Source organism: Micropterus salmoides, unplaced genomic scaffold (assembly GCF_014851395.1).
Source record: "Micropterus salmoides isolate LMB-PRFRI ecotype aquatic unplaced genomic scaffold, ASM1485139v1 Ms_hic_scaffold_9, whole genome shotgun sequence".
Lineage (NCBI taxonomy): Eukaryota > Metazoa > Chordata > Actinopteri > Centrarchiformes > Centrarchidae > Micropterus > Micropterus salmoides.
Genome location: NW_024044681.1, coordinates 29,032,043 through 29,054,062, shown reverse-complemented (window position 1 = coordinate 29,054,062; position 22,020 = coordinate 29,032,043). Strand labels below are relative to the sequence as shown.

The 22,020-nt window shown below is 40.7% G+C and overlaps 1 protein-coding gene across 1 annotated transcript; it reads right to left on the bottom strand.

Annotated features, from left to right (window-relative positions):
* Positions 1 to 568: 568 nt before the first annotated feature.
* Positions 569 to 21,780, bottom strand: LOC119895985 (protocadherin alpha-C2-like). Its single transcript, XM_038709431.1, has 4 exons — positions 18,966 to 21,780; positions 16,462 to 16,520; positions 11,633 to 11,718; positions 569 to 4,797 (listed from the first exon to the last, which is right to left on the bottom strand). The coding sequence occupies exons 1-4, from the start codon at positions 21,504 to 21,506 to the stop codon at positions 4,487 to 4,489; spliced, it is 2,997 nt and encodes a 998-aa protein (XP_038565359.1). The 5' UTR covers positions 21,507 to 21,780; the 3' UTR covers positions 569 to 4,486.
* Positions 21,781 to 22,020: the final 240 nt, after the last annotated feature.

The following is a 22,020-nucleotide window of genomic DNA, read 5'->3' as shown; positions in this document are numbered from 1 at the left end:
CAGACTCCTTCTTCTTAGACAACATTAAAATAGACAACTCTTTGTTCAAATGGAGAACAAGTTCACATGTTATCCATTATCCAACCCTCTGTGTATCCTTGAATCCCTGCCAACTTAAAATTCCAGAATTTCAAGCGCAAGGCAGATTTTTGTATTGTTGTTTGTTCCGTTTAGTTTTTTTTTTTTTCTCAGTCATTGGTCAGCTGCTTGCTTTCCTTTCCCTTTAACTTGATAGCAGACGGTTAGTCTGCTTTCCATGCCAAATATGTTTCAACATAGTTTGCTCCTGCCAATAAATGAGGATGTTTATGACTTAGCTGAGTTAAACTTGAGTGGTAAGGGTGGTGACTGAGTAATATTGTGTGGCTGTGCAGTTTATGGCCAGAGATTTCCAGGAACATGTTTAAGGATTTTATTTTGTCTGACGGGAAAGATTCAAAACGTTTAACAGTCCCTGTTGGTTCACTTCCTGGGTGAATGGGCTATTTCATTATATGCTAAAATAATGGAATCGTCAGTTAACACCTCTGTTAGCAGAAACCAAGTCAAAACACAGCTTACATATTAAGATATTTAAGAAAAACTTTATTTGTGACTTATTAACAAAACACATACCAGGTCGATTAAATCATAAGAATCACTATTATCACCTTTACAATGATAAGCAGGTGTACAAAAAAAGTTATTAACAGATCTGCACTGTCACAGTCTACTGGTATGTGCCACTCACTGCCACACCCAGTGACTGAAGAACATTCACTATACACAAGCAGAGAATACATCAACTTTATTTTTTTTAATACCATTTTATGTATTTAGATTTTTTTTTATCCTTTTTCTTTATTTCTCTACCGGGCAAGGGATACATATGGAGGGTGAGTAAATGATTTGATTCCACAATAGTGTTTGTTTGATCATCATTTCAAAGATCAACACAACTTTAAGGATTGATTTTCTTATCTATGGAAATCATGAGGGTAAAACCAGAAAATAAAAGCATTTCATAGCATAACACAATAGCATTATGTATATCTAGAAGATTAAATTCATTTTCAACAGGATAAAAAATGTGATTCTTTTAGGTTTTTCCACAAATTACTGTTCGCAATAGTGTATATGTACGTGTGTGTGTGGATTAGCGAGGGTCTGTCAGTGTGTGTGTATTGTCTTTGAGAATATGTATCAGAAGTACATGTATTCCAATACGCATTTCCCAGTGGAAAAACATTTCTATATATATATCTTTATATATATATATAGTATCTATAGTATCTGTTTCCTTTGCTTATAACATGCAAACAGCCACTTGGTGATCTGACAGCACAGAAGTACACCTTAAGGACGGGGCAGGGGAAGGAATCGTGTGCATGGGAGGGATTGAGCCTGATAGTAGCACCTATATACCCCTACTGTGACTGGTAAGATAATGGTATAAAAAAAGGAACAATGAGGCGAGGCTTTCATCATGTTGATGCTGTTCTAATATCTACTGCTCCCAGTACTCTTTCTCTACCCTGCTAGACCTGCTAGAATGTCTGTAATGAAGCTGATCATTTCACGCAGTTCAGACTTGACCCACTGCAACAGCATCACTCTTGTGACTTGTATTGATCTTTGCTTGCTGGTATCGTCTTCCCTTGTTCCATCATGATGGGTGCACAATAGAAAATGTCAGCAGTGTGCTTCACCTCCATTAATCCCTAAGTGGGTTTCCCCCTTCCAAGTCAACTGGCAACCTCTGTCCACTGCTGCTGAACCGCGCTACACTTATTTTTAAGTGGTTTTACTCGACCCAAGTTCATCAATTGTCACTAATAGCTGACACAAAGGAATAACTGCAAAAGCGGAATGCCTTGCTCATCTCTGCTGTAGTTTCTTCTATGTTGGAGCTACACAATACACTACAATTTTCTATTTCTTCTTCTTTTGCCTCTCCATCTTGTCTCATTATAGCCAGTACAGTTTAATCTCAGTTTTTGCTAACCTGTCAGATGTTCTTATAACGCAATGCGTAGAACCAATATGCGAGATGACAGAGCTGTCAACAATGAGCAATCAGGAGAGACACTCTGGCTGAAGTGCATGAGCTAGGTTGAAGTTGAACCTAACAAAAGATGTGTGTGTGTGTGTGTTTGTGTGGTATGTGCAGTATAATGTGCATGTGACTATGTGTGTATTCCGTGTGTAAATATGCAAATACACAAATGTCACTGTGTTACGACAGCACAGTTCATTGAAGGAGGGTGACTTGAAAGATGTCATCCAACCACGCTGATTTGAAGAAACGGGAGTAGAGGGAGGAAACAGGCAGCGGAAGCAAGCAAATCCTACAAGCACTGAAACAGTCGAGGCAGTGGTGCAGGGCTTGAAGAACATCTACTTAACATTCAAAGACAGAAGTAGAGGGATCAGGCTTGAACAGAAATGAAGCAACAAGCAACGTTCCTGCGTCCCAGCCATATAATACACTCACATATTAAGGATGGCACTGGCCTTCAGTCTTGGAGTTTTCTGAAAGGGGTGTGTATTCTTATAGTATATTTTTGTATGATGTGTATTTGTATATACTGTATGTCTGTGTGTATAAGAGAGGAAGAGAGAGCATGTGTACTTTCTTAGGTGTATGTGTGAGTAAGAGGCATAGAGAGTCAGTGTCTGTGTACAATAATGTGTGCATCAGGCTCGTGCTGATACACAGTGGGATTTAGACCCCATTGACCTATGCCGTATTCCAAGAGAAGAGGCAAGATCAGGGGCCGGTTGCGTCAGCTGCACATAGGTTCCCTAGTTACTTAGTTATCAGAAGTAGCCAATTATCCCGATTCACGCTTTGCTAAAACACAAGCGGTAGCACCACAAAAATCTGTTAAGTAACAACTAAATAGTTAAGCAAGCAGTAAAGCAGGTGCAAATGATACGAAGTCACACAATTGCACTCACTAACAATAAAGCAGGATTTTTTTTTCATTTTTTGCACAGTGTTTTTTTTTTTTCTTATTTAGTAAATTCATGCCATTTTGCAACTTAAAGGACTTAACAATTTTGGATGTTTTCCCCCATTTTCTACAAATTGGAAAATATTGATTACAATTTTCCTGTAGATTTTATATATTTTCTTTTTCAGGCTGAATCCGGTTCCCATTCAATTCCAATTCCAACGTGAAAACTCAACATGGTGAGAATTGCTTGACATACGTAATCCATCATGCCTGTGTTTAGTTTCACCAATATTAAGTTATTGTGCCAATGCAGTGCAGTTTCCCAATGTGCACTTCAGCTTCATTACCATGTAATGAAACCGCAACTTATACAACAATTAAACGGACGCTGAACTCCGCTTTGATGAATTTCTAAATCCGAAAAAGTGTAAGCTAATCAATTTTTGTGTAAAAACAATGGCTGCCTGAAAGGTGGGAAAAAACCCACAATGGTCTCTTGACGTAAAGTATACAAGATATATGTAAAATAGCCTACAACATGCCAAAACTAGTACTGTCCTTTAAGTCAAATATGGATTCTATTTACCAATCGTAATTTTTATGCCAATCTAGTCAACTACAAATCCATGTGGTTTGTACCCATCAGCAAAGTAATGCTATTACTGATTGGCTACTCATCTGAAATCTTAATATTTTAATAAGCTACAGCTGTAGAATTCCCCCCCTTACTACTCATGGTACAATCAAATTTAGTAACTTGCAAATTGCAAATTAACTAGCAGTTATGAAGCCATTACTTTACACCCTAATCTGGGAACAAACTTGCGCATAGTTGGTGCAACCCAGTCCAGGTCCTCAGCCTCTGCAATGTGCTATGTTACACTGAAACAGAGCTATTTATTAGAGCGTGGTCCTGCTTGTCTCAGTCACCTCATTTTCGTAAAGGTGATAATCTCATGGTACATATACTGTATGTTGTTACTTTTTCATTTTTCATTTTTTTATATAAAAGACCACATTTTCTGAATTTCTACAAGGCCTCCATAATACTGAAAACAAAAGCCTCTGTTTAATTTTTTTAGTTTGGCTTCTGCTTCACCTCCAACTAGGTGAGCCAAAAAGGGAGGGGGGCTGCATAAAGACAGAGATGCCAACACAGGCAGCCTCAGCTGACAATGGTCAGATACAGATAGTACACCTTTTCAGGTGTTTTTGTTTTTAGTATACAAACACAGAAAGGCTAATCTAATCCAATAAAATCCTTTGTTATAATTTGGTCCAGCCTTTAGATGAAGTCTGTCTACTAAGAACATTTGTTTACCATAAACCTTAGACTTTAATAGGCCAAAGTTATGGGCCAAATGAGGTTTGCATTATGTGGGGAGCCAGGCTTGGTCTAATGAGGGTTTGGCCACTGTACAATGTCTATGCAAATATGGTGCAACCAGGCTCCCTCAGTTCTACAATATGCATTTGGCTTTTTTTCTGGCTCTGTAATTTGGATGGTAAATTGTTGGTAGCTCTGTTTTCAAGTCACCCCTTCTGCTTTATTCTTCCCCATCATCCTTTCCTTTCTCCTTCTTGTCCTTCTTGTCCTTCTTCTTCTTCTTCTTCTTCTTGGCCTCCTCCTTCTTGCCAAAGCTTATGAAGTCACCTTTGTCGTCCACAGGGCCAGCGTCATGGCGAATAGAAATGATGGCTGGGGATCCGGGGATGATGAAGGCTTCAGGAGGAATCTCTCCGGGCTTCAGGGGTTGAGGGGGGCCGTAGCCTTGTCCGGCACCGTATCTGAAGTGCCAGCTGTTGCTGTTGACTCCAGCGCCCACTGGGGGTGATAGCTCTCCACCACCCTCTCCATCTACATGGGTGTGATGAAAAAATAAAAAATAAATCATGTCAAATCTGGCTGCTCATTACCTATATTCAATCATCACTGTAACCACAGTGCTAGTTAAAGTTAAAGATATACTGTAGGTCCGTATATTGGAAAGCAGGTTTATTCGCTGAGTTAGATGACGAAATCAACACCATTCTCACGTGTGTATGGTAAAATATGAAGCTACAGCCTGCAGTTGGTTAGCGTTGTTTAGTACAAAGACTGAAAGCAGGGGCAATGTCTAGCATGGCTCTGTCCAAAGGTAACAAAAGCAACCTTTCAGCAAGGTCACTAACTTCTGTGTTGTCAGCTTATGATTTTAAGTGTATGTTTGTTTTTTGCGTTTTTGTTTTTTTAATTTTGTCTGTAGACCATATTTTAATGTTCTTATAACATCAGCCTGCCAGGGACTTCAGATGAAAATTAGTCTGTATGGCTAAATCTGGCTCATTTACATTTGGGCATTGTCCTTATGTAAATAGGCAACGAGCAGAGACCCTACCTTGAAGTATCAATTCTATAGTAACTCTTTACACATATTTTGTATTATGTTGATTTGCTTCCAAGTGGTAGAAGGAGCAAAGTCTGTTCAGACCAGGACTTCACAGAGGTAGATCCCCTTCTATTAGCTTACTCATTGTGAAGTATGTTTTAATATGTCCTGATTGTCATGAGTTGTTTCATACTTAGACTGGTCTTTGAGACGTTCATTAAATCTGACATACAAGGAATAATCTAAATCAAGCAAAAGCGAGCAGAGCAATAGCCTGACAATGGTGTGATAGCCACAGCGAGTAGATTTTTCAGGACAGAAATTCAGCCGACTGGACTGGACTGGAGTAACCTTTAAACCACAGGGGTGTATAACTTGGCAATGTGATTTGTATTTGTATTTGGATGATGGCAGCAGCTTAATCCTACTCTTAACTTTAGTGCTCAAGCATGGATGTGACAGAAAGGAAACCAGATTGAAATTCATCAAAAAGGTACATCAATACATAGAGAAACGGTTATTTAAAGTGGAAATAAGACATAGCTATTAAGGTCAAAAGGTTAAAGATGCTGGAATGAAATGGATGAGCTAAGGAGAGAGAGAGAGAGAGAGAGAGGGAAAGCTGGGGATGGGTGGGTTTTGCAGACACGGTGCTCTCACACCAGTTCCCTCTGCACTGACCTACTTTCAGCCTGGATTTTATTTTGATCAAACACAGGCCCTTGCAAAAAGATTCTGTTTGATTTTTCTTTGTAGGCTATTTATGACATTGCTGAAACGCTGAAATGGTTTCACCCACTGTCCCACTGGGAAGTACACTATTTTAAAAAATACACACTGTCTGTTACAGCACAGTGTCCCACTCAGTCCCATCGAGTATGAGAATTAATACGAGACTATAATAAGAGCACATGTAATGGACACTAACGCACTGCTCAATGGACAGCTCTATGTTGTTGCCCTGTTTAACCACTCAGCAAAGAGCACACAAACAGTACTGGACACCTTTCACATAGAGCCATTGTATTTTATTGAGTTATATTAACTAATGCGTATATTGTGCTGTGAAGGATTTATTTTAATAATAAAATAAATAGGAGAGGTCAGATATTGTGGCTTTTAACCTACAGTAGCAGCAACATAACATTGTTACAGGAAGATACGAACACAGACACACATAAATAATTTGTTTTCTACCTGCAAAAATAGACATATTCATTTTTAAGTTACATTAAATAATCAGCATGTGAAGAACCAGGATCGCATATACATCATTTCAAACTATGGCTGCTGAACAAAATCCAGATTTAGCTAAGCTTTGTTTTTTGCAGTTTTGTTTCATGTTAAACAATTTTTTCATAACATTTGGATAGCCAATTGCAGCTAATTGAGCTACCTAATTTAGCTCGTTTAATGGCTATTCAGTGTCAGATCATCTTACCATTAGTGGAGTTAGTGCTTTAATACTGCAATGCTAGTCTGAGTATTATGACATTTGATGGTATGGTCTGTCTGTTTATATTTAATCTGGGTATTAAACCCAGGAAGAGGAGCCCTAAATCCCATTGAATTGCCCTCAGTGGTTAGGCAAGGAAGATTGCTTCTCATGTGGAGGAGGACAAACGTGCTGAAAATAAACTGAAAAGACAGTCGTGAGTTAAAGGAGATGTGTAAAATGCTGTGAGGCAGAATGTGGATGAGCTTATTGAACCAGTAATGCAGTGCATTGTATTGCTGTACACGATGCACCTCCATTTTATACAATTGAAAAACCATTTCCTGTAACCTGATGCTACAGTGCTGTATAAAGGAAGGTGATTTGATGCTCAGTCATAATAGTTTGGAAATACTTTATTTAGACGGCCTTGTATTGATAGTTGACTAAATACCTACATCTTTTTTCCACATTTTACATTTCATTTTTACAGGTTAGTGTATATAACCCTGTCATTTTAAACCATTAAACCCAATGCAAGGCAGGCATTGAATACCTGCAGACTACTTTTCACTATAAGTTAACTTTGTAGTGACATGTTACACATTGCGAGCTACATAGTGCTAGAGGGAAACCATGAGGTCACTAAAAGAACATTCCAGTATATTTGAGCCTGGTGTAAATTATAAAAATGTGGCTGTTGTGACTCTATGGATCCTGCTAACGCTACCACCTCCGTTGTAGAGATTAGAGGAAATCAGGACTCGTGCAAAACAATTTCTTATGTGGCATGCTGCACGAGCCTCCTAAAGCACTGATTTTTTACATGAATGATTTGAAACAGGTGTCTCCGAGTCCAAAGCAATTCAGAAAGTAGCTCCCTGGACAACATGTCCTCATACCTATATGGAAAATAGGTTGAATTTCACCCCAAAACGAAATGTATGACCATAGGAAATTACAAGTCCAGCAGCAGTCTTAAGTATGTTACGTAAGTTATGCGAAGTTTAACACGTGGTTAATGTTGTTTGGTCAGATTTAGGCAATGCAACGTAAACTTGCCCAAAATAGAAAATGTTCATCGTCTGGGAAGTATGAATGCACTCACTAAATTTGAATTGATAAAGCCTGATGGAAGTGCTAGAGGAAAGCACATGGGTTTCACTGAAACATCAGGATTCATCCTCTCTGGCTAATTAGCTCAAGAATTTATAGAAAAACATTTCTGACATATCTTGATTTGATTTAAGTGTGTGGATAATATGTTAAACTATATTGGGTACTGGGTCATCTAATGGTTTTGGCCAGACCATTATAAGTAGGCTACCACATACTTAATTGAGTACTGGACAAGTTATGATGGCAGAATAAACAAGACTTAAGATACAGTGAAACTTGTGCTGTTTAAAACTGTTCCTAACTCTCTAAAGCTTACTAAGCGAGTAAGACATTTATGCAAGATTACTGTAGTAAAGCTTTAAACTGGACTATTATAATTGTGTTCCTGAAAATTGTACACTATCATGGCAGTACAAATTTTGTGTTATGTACCCGTGACAGGTCTAGGGCAGTTCATTTCCCTATGTGTGACCAACTGAGCAAAAATGTTAAGTGGCTGTGTAGCATCTAATCAAGTAAATGTTGTCTCGTGTCTTGGGACATCCCAGGGCTTTCTGCACTTGCTGTGACAAATCAAAAACCCTTGACACTGTCCCAGGTGGTAATCTGAGATATTCCTGTCTGTGTGTGCGTGAAAAAGCTCGAATGAGTCGGTACAACTATGAAGAGCTTTGCTTCCCCTGTGCTGCTGTTTGTCTAACATCAGAGGATTATTTGCAACTCTGCCATTGCTTCATATTAGCCTATATATCCCAGCAAACACGCGTCTGAAACGGATTATGGTGTAACTGCCAGTAAGCAGGTCAGCACAGCTCCTTGTGAGGAGGCTGCCATTAAACCTGATGTAGATATGTGACTGTTGGAAGCCTCATTTCGTGTAACCTCATGTCCTACATTTAAATTTAGCTATGTTATTTCCTGTCTAGTCCAAGACATTCCATCTAAAATGAATCCCTCTGGTGGTTTGCAGCACACACAAATGTGACAGTCGTGTAGTGCCTGTGTAAATGCGGTACATCACATGTATTCTGCATGAGACACCTCTACCTAAAACAGTCTTGCCTACATTATTTCCTCTCAATTGCTGCGCACCCCTTTTTCTTCCTAATACCTGCCCTTGCTGGGTCCCCTTCCCTTTCTCACTCCTTCCCTTTTTTTTTCTCCTGTCTCTAAATCTTCCATTCAGCGATATGACCGGTTGCCATGGAAACTGCCTGCTGATGGAGGGTGCGGCTGCTGCAGCAATCTCTCAGTTAGACAGTGTTGCCAGGCAACAGGTCACATGGCGTTCCCTAGCAACAACACTACTGCAGGAACCTGCCAATCCTCTTAACCTTTCTCTTTCTCCATCCCCCCACACCTCGCTTTTTATCCTCCATCCCCCTGTGTGTCTCCTCCGCTCTTCCTCTCCAAAATTGCTTTTAATGTTACAGGATCTCTCTTTTTTTCATGGTACTCTCCCATTGCTGATAATAGCTTCTCTCCCCCTCTGGCGTTAGACAAATGTCTCCTCATCTGCGGGGTCACTTACATAAACACAGTTTTGAGGGTGCTGCATTTAGATGCATCACAGCATATCAGACAACTTCATCATGATAACAGTTCACTGCAGACATGAAATATGTCACAAAACAAGGCTCCACCTCTTGATGCATAGTAAAGAGGATCAACCTGCAATCCAGTACATGTCTATGCTTTGGCAGTGAGTCACTCCTGACAAATTATTTCCGAATGCAACAATGCACCCCTAATAGCTCTGCAGTATGCTGTGCACTCTGCTTTAAGACAGTATTCTTTACATGAAAGAGGCAGCTTTCCCTCTGCTCCAAAGAAAATACACATCTTTGCAGCACACTGGCACAGGGATGCTGGGAAGTGGTACAGTTTGTATCTCAAACAATTTCCCAGCTCTCTTTTGCACAGAGAGAAATGCTGACAGACAGTAAGACATATCCTGTCACTGACTCGTCGAGTGATTGACTGCGATGTTACCCTTCACCCTCAAGTCTCTGCCTACAGTGTGTGCTAATTCCTGCTGCTAGACAGAAAATCAATGAATGGAAGATCAGCTAAACGCCGAAGGGAACAGCTCACAATGTTCCAAACACTGTTTCAAAATCAAAGTTATAAGTTATCCAGTCTACTGATAGGAGCTGCACACAATGTATATTTGTGCTTTTCTACATACAGTAGTACTCCCAAATTTCAGTCATTAGCTCTGAGCCAGTGTTTCTGCGAATGATGAAGCGCGGGTCCTTTTATTTTTACTGTTGCCACACATTTTCAATGTTGCCACCCACTCAGGACAATTCATGTCTTTTTAAAAACATTTGCCTTTTTCAGTTAGTAGCTCTCTGTGCTGCCAGCTGCTTTTATGGGAGGATACAGTTGTTTATCTGTGGCTCTGCATAAGGGCCCCAGGCATTTGGCACCTCAGCTCAGCTCTGTACATACATAGCACTGGAATTCAAGATCATGTAGATTTCAAAGGACAAGTCTGTACAAACCCCACTTTACTTTATTATCTAAACCAAAGTAAAAACAAAGATGAATTCAACGTATTGGATAATAGAATTGAATGCCATGGATATATTGTAATGTGTGATTGTGCATTTAGGTGTGGTGACCTTTGGCTAAACTAAAATCTCTGCAACTGTCTCACCACTCGAAAGAGGATATAACATGTTGACTGATGAGCTTTAGCGGTGTTGGTAGTCCGGCTGTTTCCCCCTGCTCCCTGTCTTTATGCTAAGCTAAGCTAACTCATGGCCATTCGTGGCTCTAGCTTCATCTTTAGAGTACAGACATGAGAATTGAAATGATGATCTCATCTAACCCTCAGCACAAAAAATGAACAAGCATATTTCCCAAAATGTCAAACTATTCCTTTAACCTACCATAACCAGTATGAATGAGATACAAATCGATGGAAACGTAACGTAAAAAAATCAGCATTTCAATTAGCCAAAATATTCCTATTATAGTCATATCCTCTTCCTTCTGAGCTTAAAATCTGTCTAAACTTATTTCTAGCATAATTTGTAGTTTGGAGCACTAGTGAGGAGCATACAGCATCTAAGAAACATTCATACTCAACTCATTCATTGTTGCCATTGAGTAGCTATATGGTAATAGCTAACATGATAGTTTTAACCTATTGGCAATAGTAGGTGATGCCCTTCTGTCTAACGGTCTAATCATTTATTTTTGACTCCAGTATATACTAATAGCTTCCACAGTCTATTATATTTATGAACCCTAGTGTTGATTCTCTTCACTGGCCAGCAATTAGCTACATCAGGAGACAGTAACACGAGTCACAAGTGCAGCGACAAGGACAACAACACTTGCTGGCTTCCAACCCAGTATGTTTTTGGCACACACAACCAGGGTACCAGAGGTTCAAATCCCAGGTGCCTCTGGTTGTGGGCGGGAACCTTACCCTTATAATACCCTAACTTTGACTACTATATTGGAGAATATTCTATATTGCAGTTATAAAACAATTATTTAGAAGCTTAAGCATGTCTTTCAACAAATAGATTGGGGTTACATATGACATAAAAATATTTTAGTACACCTGACTTGAACATTTTGTCTTTGATAGATTTTGCAGCAAAGATTAATGAAATCTTGTAAAGTGGGCAAAGTCAGTTAGCTTTCAAAATTAGTTACCTTTCACTCTTATCAGTTTTCTGTTACCATTGCCCCAAAGGAGCTGACACTGAAGGTGCTTTTCACTTTGTCCTGACTGCTGGACATCGACTCACCTGCAGCGCTGGACACAGTGGGCCAGTTCTGGACCAGCATTCCCTGTGCTCCCTGCATCACAGAAGATTCCTCCATGTGGACCGAACTGCAAGGCAGAACACATTCAGTAAACTCAGTGAGACACATTGCATCAAATATGAATTCAACATTGGCATGAATGAAACACTGACTCTATAATTAGGGCCTTGATCTCTAGCTATTAATTATATTTTGCTAAAAGAACTTTGTTTTGCTTGATGGTGTAGATATTCCCAAAACCTCCACTGAAATGGTAATTCAACCCCAGAAAATTGCTTACAGTGTCAAAATTTCAAGCAGCATTAATCACTGTTTTAGGCCTCAACAGCATTAATAGTTGCCTATTTGCCTGAGGCAACCAGCTTTGGACTACTGTCACCCATTTCTTGTGGTCTTGTTTCCCATAACCACTTTCCCCTTTTTGTATTTTAAAAGAAAACATCACATCCTTCACGTAGAATCCTGTGAATGCTGTGCTTTTCCTACTGGGACATGTCTAAATGTTTTACAAGAAAAGGCCAAACTGTCAAACTTCAGAATAAGAATGCATGAAATCCGCATATCGTTTCAAAGCATTCCTTCATTGTTAGCTACATTTTAAACAAATACATACAAACACATTTTTTGTTTACTTTGGCAATCAAAAGCTGATGACCGGTTGCCTGGCAGTAATGGCAGTAGATGTATACATCACCCCAGCTGATCTAATCAAGTTTCTGCCAAGTTTTCCAAATCGTCTTCATCTCCCTATCAAATTACTAGTGGTGGCCAACCTCGAATACTGATATTGAGGGGACTGGTTCTGAGATATATTTCAAATGTTTATTTAATTTAATTGTGAAGATCAAAACTGACAACTAATGAAAATCCCAAATTCAGTATCTCCGAAAATTAGATTACTTACAATACCAATACAAAAAAAAAGGACTTTTAGAAATGTTGGCCAACTGAAAAGTATGAACATGAAAAGTATGAGCATGTACAGCACTCAATACTTAGTTGGGGCTCCTTTTGCCTGAATTACTGCAGCAATGCGGTGTGGCATGGAGTCCATCAGTCTGTGGCACTGCTCAGGTATTATGAGAGCCCAGGTTGCTCTGATAGTGGCCTTCAGCTCTTCTGCATTGTTGTGTCTGGCATATCGCATCTTCCTCTTCACAATAGCCCATAGATTTTCTATAGGGTTAAGGTCAGGCGAGTTTGCTGGCCAATTAAGAACAGGGATACCATGGTCCTTAAACCAGGTACTGGTAGCTTTGGCTCTGTGTGCAGATGCCAAGTCCTGTTGGAAAATGAAATCTGCATCTCCATAAAGTTGGTCAGCAGCAGGAAGCATGAAGTGCTCTGAAACTTCCTGGTAGACGGCTGGGCTGACCTTGGACCTCAGAAACACAGTGGACCAACACACACAGAGCTCTGTGAACAGCCAGCCTCTTTAGCAATGACCTTTTGTGTCTTGCCCTCCTTGTGCAAGGTGTCAATGGTTGTCTTTTGGACAGCTGTCAAGTCAGCAGTCTTCCCCATGATTGTGTAGCCTACAGAACTAGACTGAGAGACCATTTAAAGGCCTTTGCAGGTGTTTTGAGTTAATTAGCTGATTAGAGTGTGGCACCAGGTGTCTTCAATATTGAACCTTTTCACAATATTCTAATTTTCTGAGATACTGATTTGGGGGTTTTCATTAGTTGTCAGTTGTAATCATCAAAATTAAAGGAATGAACACTTTACATATATCAGTCTGTGTGGAATGAATGTATGCATTATACAAGTTTCACTTTTTGAATTAAATTACTGAAATAAATCAACTTTTTGATAATATTCTAATTATATGACCAGCACCTGTATACATTTAGACATTTTTCGATACGTTGTTGTCAGTGGACTGGTTGGAAGCGAGGAAAAGAAGACAAAATTATAAATATAAGCAACATATGTCTCGCTCAAACCATGGTATGGTGCAGGTTCAGTTTTTTGAAAGAACCACATCAGGCATCAAATACAGCATTCATCTATATGGCAAGCAACAAATACACAATACATTTGTATGTGTGTTTTAATGCACCTCTTTTGTTGTTTTTTCATATGTCAACATACTTAAAATGACATTTATTTACATATTTAATTGAGATACATAACATATTTAATATCATTAATGGCATGCTGTAAGTATTTCAGCTTATCTTGCTACATAGTAATATTTTAATAATTATATGTATAAAAAGTAGGACACTAACACACCCAAATAAAAAGGTTTTTTTTTTAACTCACACCACAAGGATCTCAGGATGGCACCAAAGTGGAGGTCTTGACATCTCAGATGGTTTTCTTTTTTTCTTTTTCAATAGAAGTGATAGCCCGGAGGGTCTATTTTTCTAAGCTCTACTCTTCTGTTTAGCTGGTGCGTATGTATCGCACTGAGACATAGCAATGTATAAACAACTACTTTCACTGTTGACTGTCAATTAGCCACAAAAGAAATTTAAAAATTTATAATTCTCAGTATATAATAGCCTGCTTCTGTCCAAAGATCAAAAATATGAGACTTCCTGAAGTCTTGTTGTCACAGTGAAGTTGTCGGGCAACCAGTAGAGGCTAATTTCAACAGCTCAGTTTTTGAATGGCTTAAACAAAAGAAATAAAACACGTTCAAATGAGCTATATTGAGGTGCTGGAAGGTGTATTTTGTCAGCTGTTTCCCTCTTTTTCCAGCCTTTATACTCAGCTAAAATAACTGGCTGGTTGCTGTAACTTAACTGTGAGTGGTACAGTGTCAATCTTCTCATCTAATTCTGGCAAGAAAGTTAATAAGCACATTCCTTTAATAAGGTGAATACTGGTTGTATACATTTGTTTTTGTAAATATTGCAATGCTTTACAAAAGCAAAAGGAAACAGAAGATAGCTGTTTGAATCAGGACAGTCAGGAATCACCATAATCTTTGCAAATACCAATGAACATCCCAAGAGTTCCGTCAGAAACATTATAGTACTTGGGAAATATGACCTATAAAAATGTGTCTTTAAATGTATAAACTCTTATGCTGTAATAAACATACAAAGCATGCAGTTTCCAACCTAGGCTGAGATGTTTCCCCCCATACATTCATAATGAATAATAGAACTTTCTGTATAAGAGGACCCAGGCTGACTGGGGCCTCTGCAATGCAGCACACCCAGCATCTATCTCAAACTTCAACACACTTGTTATGTTGAATTGGGATTTGTCATGAATATAAAATGGCCATGTGCATTCTGAGCAGTGTGGGCTTTTAAGCTTTTACATAAGCAAAGGTGCTGGTTTAATGTGGGAGAATATGACACCAACAGGGATGGCTGGTGTTTTCTACACTCACTGACTACACCAGGAATGTGGGTCAGTAATGGTTTGTGCTTCATGCTGTGTGTGGTGTGATACATTACAGCACGCGTGTGTTGGGGTTAAGAGTTAATATGAGCCTCTCTGTGTCTATGTGTGTTACAGACACTGCCATTTCAGATATGGCAGCGGCAAATTGCAATGATGATTCATGTTAATTCATGTCATGTTACAGTGACACACATTATGATACCCTGCACACCACAGAAATGAATACTAATATCCAATTAAATCAAACTTAGACAGAACACAACTGAGCAGTTAGCATTGCTAACTGTTTGAAATTATGAAAATTCTGTACAAATGATATCTGGAGGTAAAACTCTTTAGTCCCTGGTGTTCCTGCTTTCATCACATGGCATTACAAAAGCACTTTATTACATGGTTTAATACAACTTTTGTCACCTAAGATGCAAAAATGACCATTTTATACCATTATTGTTGAATCCGTTTAATTTCAGTATTCCCTATTTTGTCAGTAGGTAGCTAATGAGAATGCCTACATGTATAACACTTCTCTACCCAGACAAGGGACTCTAAAATACTTCACTGTGTTTTGCAGTGTAGTTTAATATTAACCTAGATAATCTTTTAACCCAAATCTCAGAAACCTGCTTATTAATGTTGGGAGAAACCTGAACCCATTTGTCCAAAAATGCTTCTAACAACCTAATTATTTGTTGTTTCAGTGTAACAATTATTGCACATTAAGCATATTGTGTAACCATATCTACTGTATCTATTGATCTTTAGATCAATCTATTGTTGGGATTTGGTCAAGCTAACCTTCTGAATCTGGATAAACAGAGTGCATGCAAGCACACCAAGTGAATTAACAAATATCACTGGGGTCCAAAGTGTCCTCAATTGTCTGTTTTCACAAGTTCTTCCCTCATCTCTGGACAAAAATGTCTAAATACACATAGAAAGGGTCGTTGTACGTGCAGACACAAATGCATGTGCGCATCTGATAATCTGAGAAAGGTCATAGTAAGCTCATTTGTCCTTCACGTAACAGGGGGAAGCGACGCTCAGAATGTAGATGACCTATATAGTATTACACTGCAGAGGAGGAGTGCTATGCTTCCACTTATGGGAGCTGTACAAAGCTTTTCCCAAAGCAAGAGGATGGGGTTGAGGTTCAAACATGCTCTGGGGACACTACTGGTCATTTCTGATAATGGCACATTCTGATCTGCAGTGTTATGTTGCAGTGTCTTTTTTTTAATAGAGGTCATTTTGAGGAGCAGGTCTGATGCGTCAATAAATATTTTGCTTAGAGATACCTTACATTGCAGCTGTGGTAAAGAGCATTGTGAAAGGCTACTGTAGCAGCAGAACAGACTGGGTGTAGACAGTATGAGCAGGACAAATAGGTGTAACTTCTTCTAGATGATCACAAGTTGCAAAACAGTTAAAGATGCAAAGTGCTTACCTCTGCACCCCTGCCCTCAAAGATGCAGAATATCGCCAGTCAGCATTCGGGGCTTTTGGCTGAGCGAGCAAGAGGTAGAGCGAAAGAGAGAGAGAGAGAGAGAGAGAGACAGAGAGAGAGAGGAGGGGAAGAAAGAGAAGAGAAAGGGGGGGAAGAGAGAGTTTAGTTTGATCTCATACAGTGCAGAGCCAGGCAGGGCCACGGTCTCATCAATTAATCATGATACACATCCCAGCTCTTGACATGATAGGAACACTGCAGTTGTGTCCCCATTGCAAGCACACACACACACACACACACACACACACACACACACAGGCACACATATTGATATGCACACACAGAGACACTGAAGTACTTTAAAAAGGGTGGTGACTGAAAGCCATGTTGATGACTCTTTGGACAGTCCCACACACCATGTCTCTATAAATGTGAGAGCTGGGAGAGTTATGTCCTTTCCCTGACTGCTGGGGTGTTTGTATAGGCTGATGTGTGTCACTGAGGTAAATCTCTCTGCTCCTAGTGAACCTGGTGCTGAGTGCCTGAAACTCCCAGCAGTCCTCTGGTTAAATTATTGGCTTTAAAAACCAATAAGCAGGAGCCATCATCACCATGGCAACTACATCCTATACTCTGGGTCTGTTTTTGCTCAGGAATGTGTAGGAATTAGTCTAAGACAAGGTGTGGGATAAATTATAAATAATATATCACAAATGATCATTTCATAGTTTCGAAGTGATTGTACCTTCCATTTTCTTGCTTTGGAGATTTACTTGATTCTGATTCAGATGAATGGATATCTCCAAAGCCTTGCTTGTTATCAAATTGAACTAAAAACCTCATAAATAATATGATATTGTGATGTTTCCAAGAACACATACACAAAAAAACTGGTGAAATTATAACAAACTGCCAGGACAAATGCTTTTCATTTGCCTGTGATGATCGCCACATTTTCCTGATGGTTGTGCCTTTAAGTTCGAAGAACCATATGAATCTTAGGGTGAAAAAAATCATATTTTTAATGAGCTAATCTTTCATGGCCATTATTTATGCCTGACTCTCTCATTATTATTTTCCTTGTGAGTAGGTACTGTTCACATGCACTGTAACAAGTGAATGTGAACATCTGTGTTACAGCTAATGCTAAAATCTGTCAGCATCATGTGGGATTTAGCATTGGACCTCAAGTGCACTGAATAAGAAAAGCTGTGTTTAAGACACAAACCCGCTCAGGCAGTAGCAAGTGTCCCAGATAAAGATGGCACATTATGTTCCTCAGTTCAATTCAGAGGGGAGTATTTTGTGCTGGTAGACCCAGCTTCTTTGAGTAAATCTAATTTGCAGGGCTGGGGAACAGATGCTGGAGGTTAATTTAATTTACACTGCTACACTAGTCTTGGTAAGAGATTTTCTTATAACTAATGGACCATTAATAATGGCATTTGATTGTGTATGTATCCAGATATAACATCTTAATCTTAGAAGCTTTGCCTCAACAATCTGACATTAAAAAATATATTATTCCAGTATTTGAACCACTGATCTCTCTAACCTCACTAGCTTAAAAGCAGAACATAGCTACGTTAGAAATATCTGCTAGAGTCAATACCATTAAATCTACGATTAAAGGGTATTTCAACATTTAAGGGCTACACAAATGGTTCATGTTTGGCAAAGAAAGACGTTATACAGGACTTCATACCAAGCAAATAGCAATATTTTTGAATTGTTACCTCTACATTAATAGTATTTCAGGTGTGACTGTTTTTTTCTTGTTGCAATATTTCACATATGGTCTAGCAAGTAAACACATTCATTCACACTCAAGTTCAGAAACTTGTATTTCTGAGCTGTTTCATGATAAAACCTACCAACAATTCCTAGTCTCATCACAGTATCATTACTAGGTAAATGTATCTCTCTCCCATAGTCAGAGGCAACAACCACTAGTCTCGTAGGGCCTATGATCAAGTCAATTAACCTCCAGTGTAACAGTCTTACTCACACACACATACACTTGCAGAGAGAATGAGCAAGTGGGGAAGACTTTGTGACCTGTTCTTAGTGTAGATGTGATGACAACCTCAAACTGAAAAACAAATCTCTGAATCATCAGAAATAACACAGGACCCTGAAAAGCATCAGGCCTGACACTAATGCAGTGTGAGTGCTGAGCTTGGCTGAACTGGCTGCACAGTACAAGTGGGAAATGAACAAAGAGAAGGAGGCCTGCAAGGATTGAATCCACTGCTGGAGGGGATCAAACTTGACATACAGGAATATCATTCCCTGCAGCAACAAAATAACACAAAATTATGGCAACAATGCATACTGTCGTAATAACCTTAATGAAAAGTCCTGTTGAGTATGTACTTCAAAGGGTCTTATATTGTTTGGAACTAAATTAAATTTCGTTAAAAGCCACTAATATGTAAACATAATGATCCATGTACTTCCAGTTATGCAGACAAAGGACAAACAGAAAAAAATGAATGACACACCTCTGGGCAGAGCTGCAGCGAGGCATCAGGCATGCTCAGTCTGCGTACAAATCCACTTCCACTCGTGAAGAAGCGGTCAGCACCGCTGCCCCAGGTGCCACTGATGGGGCGTCCTGTGTTGTAGAACATGAAAGTGTCACTGCCAGAGGTGGCTGTCAGGCAGGTCTTGTAGCAGTATGTCTTTGTTAGGGAGCCATTCCCGCGCACTTCGATGTAGTGAGGCTCCACTTTAAGGTCTCTCCGAAGCACCACATTATTATTAGGTTGTGCCCCGGCTGCAGCACTGCCTCCCCCGCCAGCACTTACGCTGCTGCTCCCACCATCTGGAGGGGGCTTCTGTGACACACAGCAAGGGGAACAGGAGCCAGGCTGGGTGCAGTAGGCGTGACAGCGGACGATGGCCAGCACCACCACAGTGACCAGGAAAACAAAAGTGGTGGCACTCAAAGCCACAATCAAGTAGAGGGTGACGTTGGAGAATAGCAGTGTGCTGTGAGGCCGGATGATCCTCTTGGGGTCAGGGACCACTTTGGGCGGCACCTCCATGACAGCCACGTTGATGGTGGCGGTGGAGGAAAGAGTAGGCTGCCCGTGGTCCTTCACTACAACGGTTAGAGTAAAGGAGGTGGAGTTGTCCTCCAGGATCCTTCGAGTGGTCCTGATCTCACCAGTGTGTTCGTGCACCTTGAACAAGTCCAGGTCAGTGGCCGTCTCCAGCACGTACACCATCCAGGCATTTGGACCAGCGTCTGCATCGTATGCCACCACTTTGGTCACCAAGGCACCGGGCTCTGCGTTCTTTTGTACCGTTTCCAAAGAGCGTGTGCCATTGCCGGGAGGGTTGACTATCAGTGGTGCATGGTCATTCTGATCCATTATGTAGATGTAGACAGTGGCAACGCGGCTCAGTGGTGGAATGCCCCCATCTTGGGCTTTGACCTGGAAGTGAAACTCTCTCAGTGACTCATAGTCAAAGGCTCGCAGGGCATACGCCTCCCCTGTATCGGCCTTCACAGACACATACGAGGTGACAGGGATGCCATGGTTGTTGTCATTGAGCACTGTGTAGGTGATGCGTGCGTTCTCTTTGATGTCTGCGTCTTGAGCTTTTACAGTGCACAAAGAGGCTCCGGGGGCATTGTTCTCAGCCACATAGACGGTATAAGACGTCTGTTCAAACCGCGGCGGGTTGTCATTAACATCAGCCACATCCACCTGTATGGTCTTCTGGGAGGAAAGGGGAGGGTTTCCTCCATCTGTGGCACTCAGAGTGACATTGTAGGCATCAGTGGTCTCGCGGTCCAGGAAGGCTGAGGTAACCAGAGTGTAATAATTTCTGAAAGACTTGATCTTGAAAGGAAGGCCTGCTGGGATCTCTAGACTCACCTGCTTGTTAGCGCCAGAGTCTCGATCAGTAACGCTAATGAGGGCCACAACGGTGTCTGCACGGGCATCCTCCCTAACAGGGCTAGACAGAGATGACAGCACTATCTGAGGGACGTTGTCATTCACATCCACCACCTCTACCACTACCTTACAGTGTGCGGCCACGGCGCCAGGGCCCTTGTCCATTGCCTGGATGTACATCTCATAGGAGTTGGTCTCTTCATAGTCAACGTTGCTCCTCACTCTTATTTCTCCTGTATTAGTGTCCATGCTGAACATCTGCCTCACTCTCTCTGGAGTGTAGCTGCTGAAAGAGTAATAAACCTCTCCATTTGTGCCCTCATCCGGATCAGTTGCATTCAGTTTAATTACCAGGGTGTCTTTGGGCGAATTTTCCAACAGTTTCACCTTGTACACTGAGCTGTCGAACATGGGAACATTGTCATTTGAGTCCAGGACCCGGACATTGATTTTGGCCGTGCCTGTTTTCTCTGGCGTCCCACCATCCACAGCACTTAGAATTAATTGGTGGTAAGGCGTCTGCTCACGATCAAGGGGCTTTTTGAGCACAAGCTCGATGTGCTTTGTATTTAGGGAGGGTTTGTTGGATACCAGCGCGAAATGGTCGTTTGTGCTAAGTTGATATATACGAACTGAATTGGACCCAATGTCTGGATCTTGAGCGTTTTCAATTGGGTAACGAGACCCTGGCAAAGCAGCTTCTGTGATTTCCAGTTGATACTCGTCTCTAGGGAACTGCGGCGCATTATCATTGGCATCCACAATCTCCACATTGACATGGTGCACCTCAGTGGGGTTTTCGACCAGCACATCCAGATTAATCATGCAGGTGCTGGATAAATCACACAGTGCCTCCCTGTCGATCCTTTCATTGACAAGCAATTTCCCATTTTTGGGGTTGACAATCACATAGCGCTTAGTGCTGCCGGACGTTACCTTAATTTTTCGAGTGGCGAGCTTTCGAATATCCAGCCCCAAGTCATGCGCCAGATCGCCGACCAGTGCCCCATTTTCTAGTTCTTCCGTAATAGAATATTGTAACTGTCCAAATGAAAGGCCACAAAATAAGGAAAATATCACAAAATAAAAAGGCACATTATTCCCTATCCAGTTGCATATCCCCGCCACAGCCATTGCAAGCTCATAGGATCCGCAGACGGATTAAACGCAGCCTTCCGCCTTTTTAGCTTGCAGTATCTTGCATCCCAGCACCTCATTAAGGTGGGCTAATTGGTCTCCCGGTAAATGAAACAGAAGCGGCTCATCCATTGTGTTACCCGGCTGAGGTGAATCCTCTCCAGCGCACCCATATTTCCTTTGTCCGTGATGCGCTTTTTTGTCTCCAGTGCGCGATGCTGACGGGTGTGTTTCCCTGCCGCTGGAGCTGTGAGATTCGTCAAGGTTGTCGAAATGCGTCACCCCTAAACGGAAAAGAAGTGTCTCTCCTTCAAAATAAAATTATTTAAAGCGTCTCTTTTTTTCTCCACCAAATTCAGCTATCTCTTCTAGAAAGAAGAAAATGAGAAGCGCATAAAGAAAGCCCAAAATTGGAAAGGGCCATTGAGTGTTTTAATTAGGCTTAAGTGTTGAAATAAAGGGCTGGGAGGATTTTCATCAACTCCTAAATAAAAATTTCTTCAAGTGTTTG

Coding starts and splice junctions, on each gene's coding strand:
- LOC119895985 (XM_038709431.1), bottom strand. CDS start 21,506: ATGGCTGTGGCGGGGATATGCAACTGGATAGGGAATAATGTGCCTTTT. Junction 16,521..18,965: donor CGCTGCAGCTCTGCCCAGAG/GTGTGTCATTCA, acceptor TTGCTCGCTCAG/CCAAAAGCCCCGAATGCTGA. Junction 4,798..11,632: donor CACTGTGTCCAGCGCTGCAG/GTGAGTCGATGT, acceptor ACACCCATGTAG/ATGGAGAGGGTGGTGGAGAG.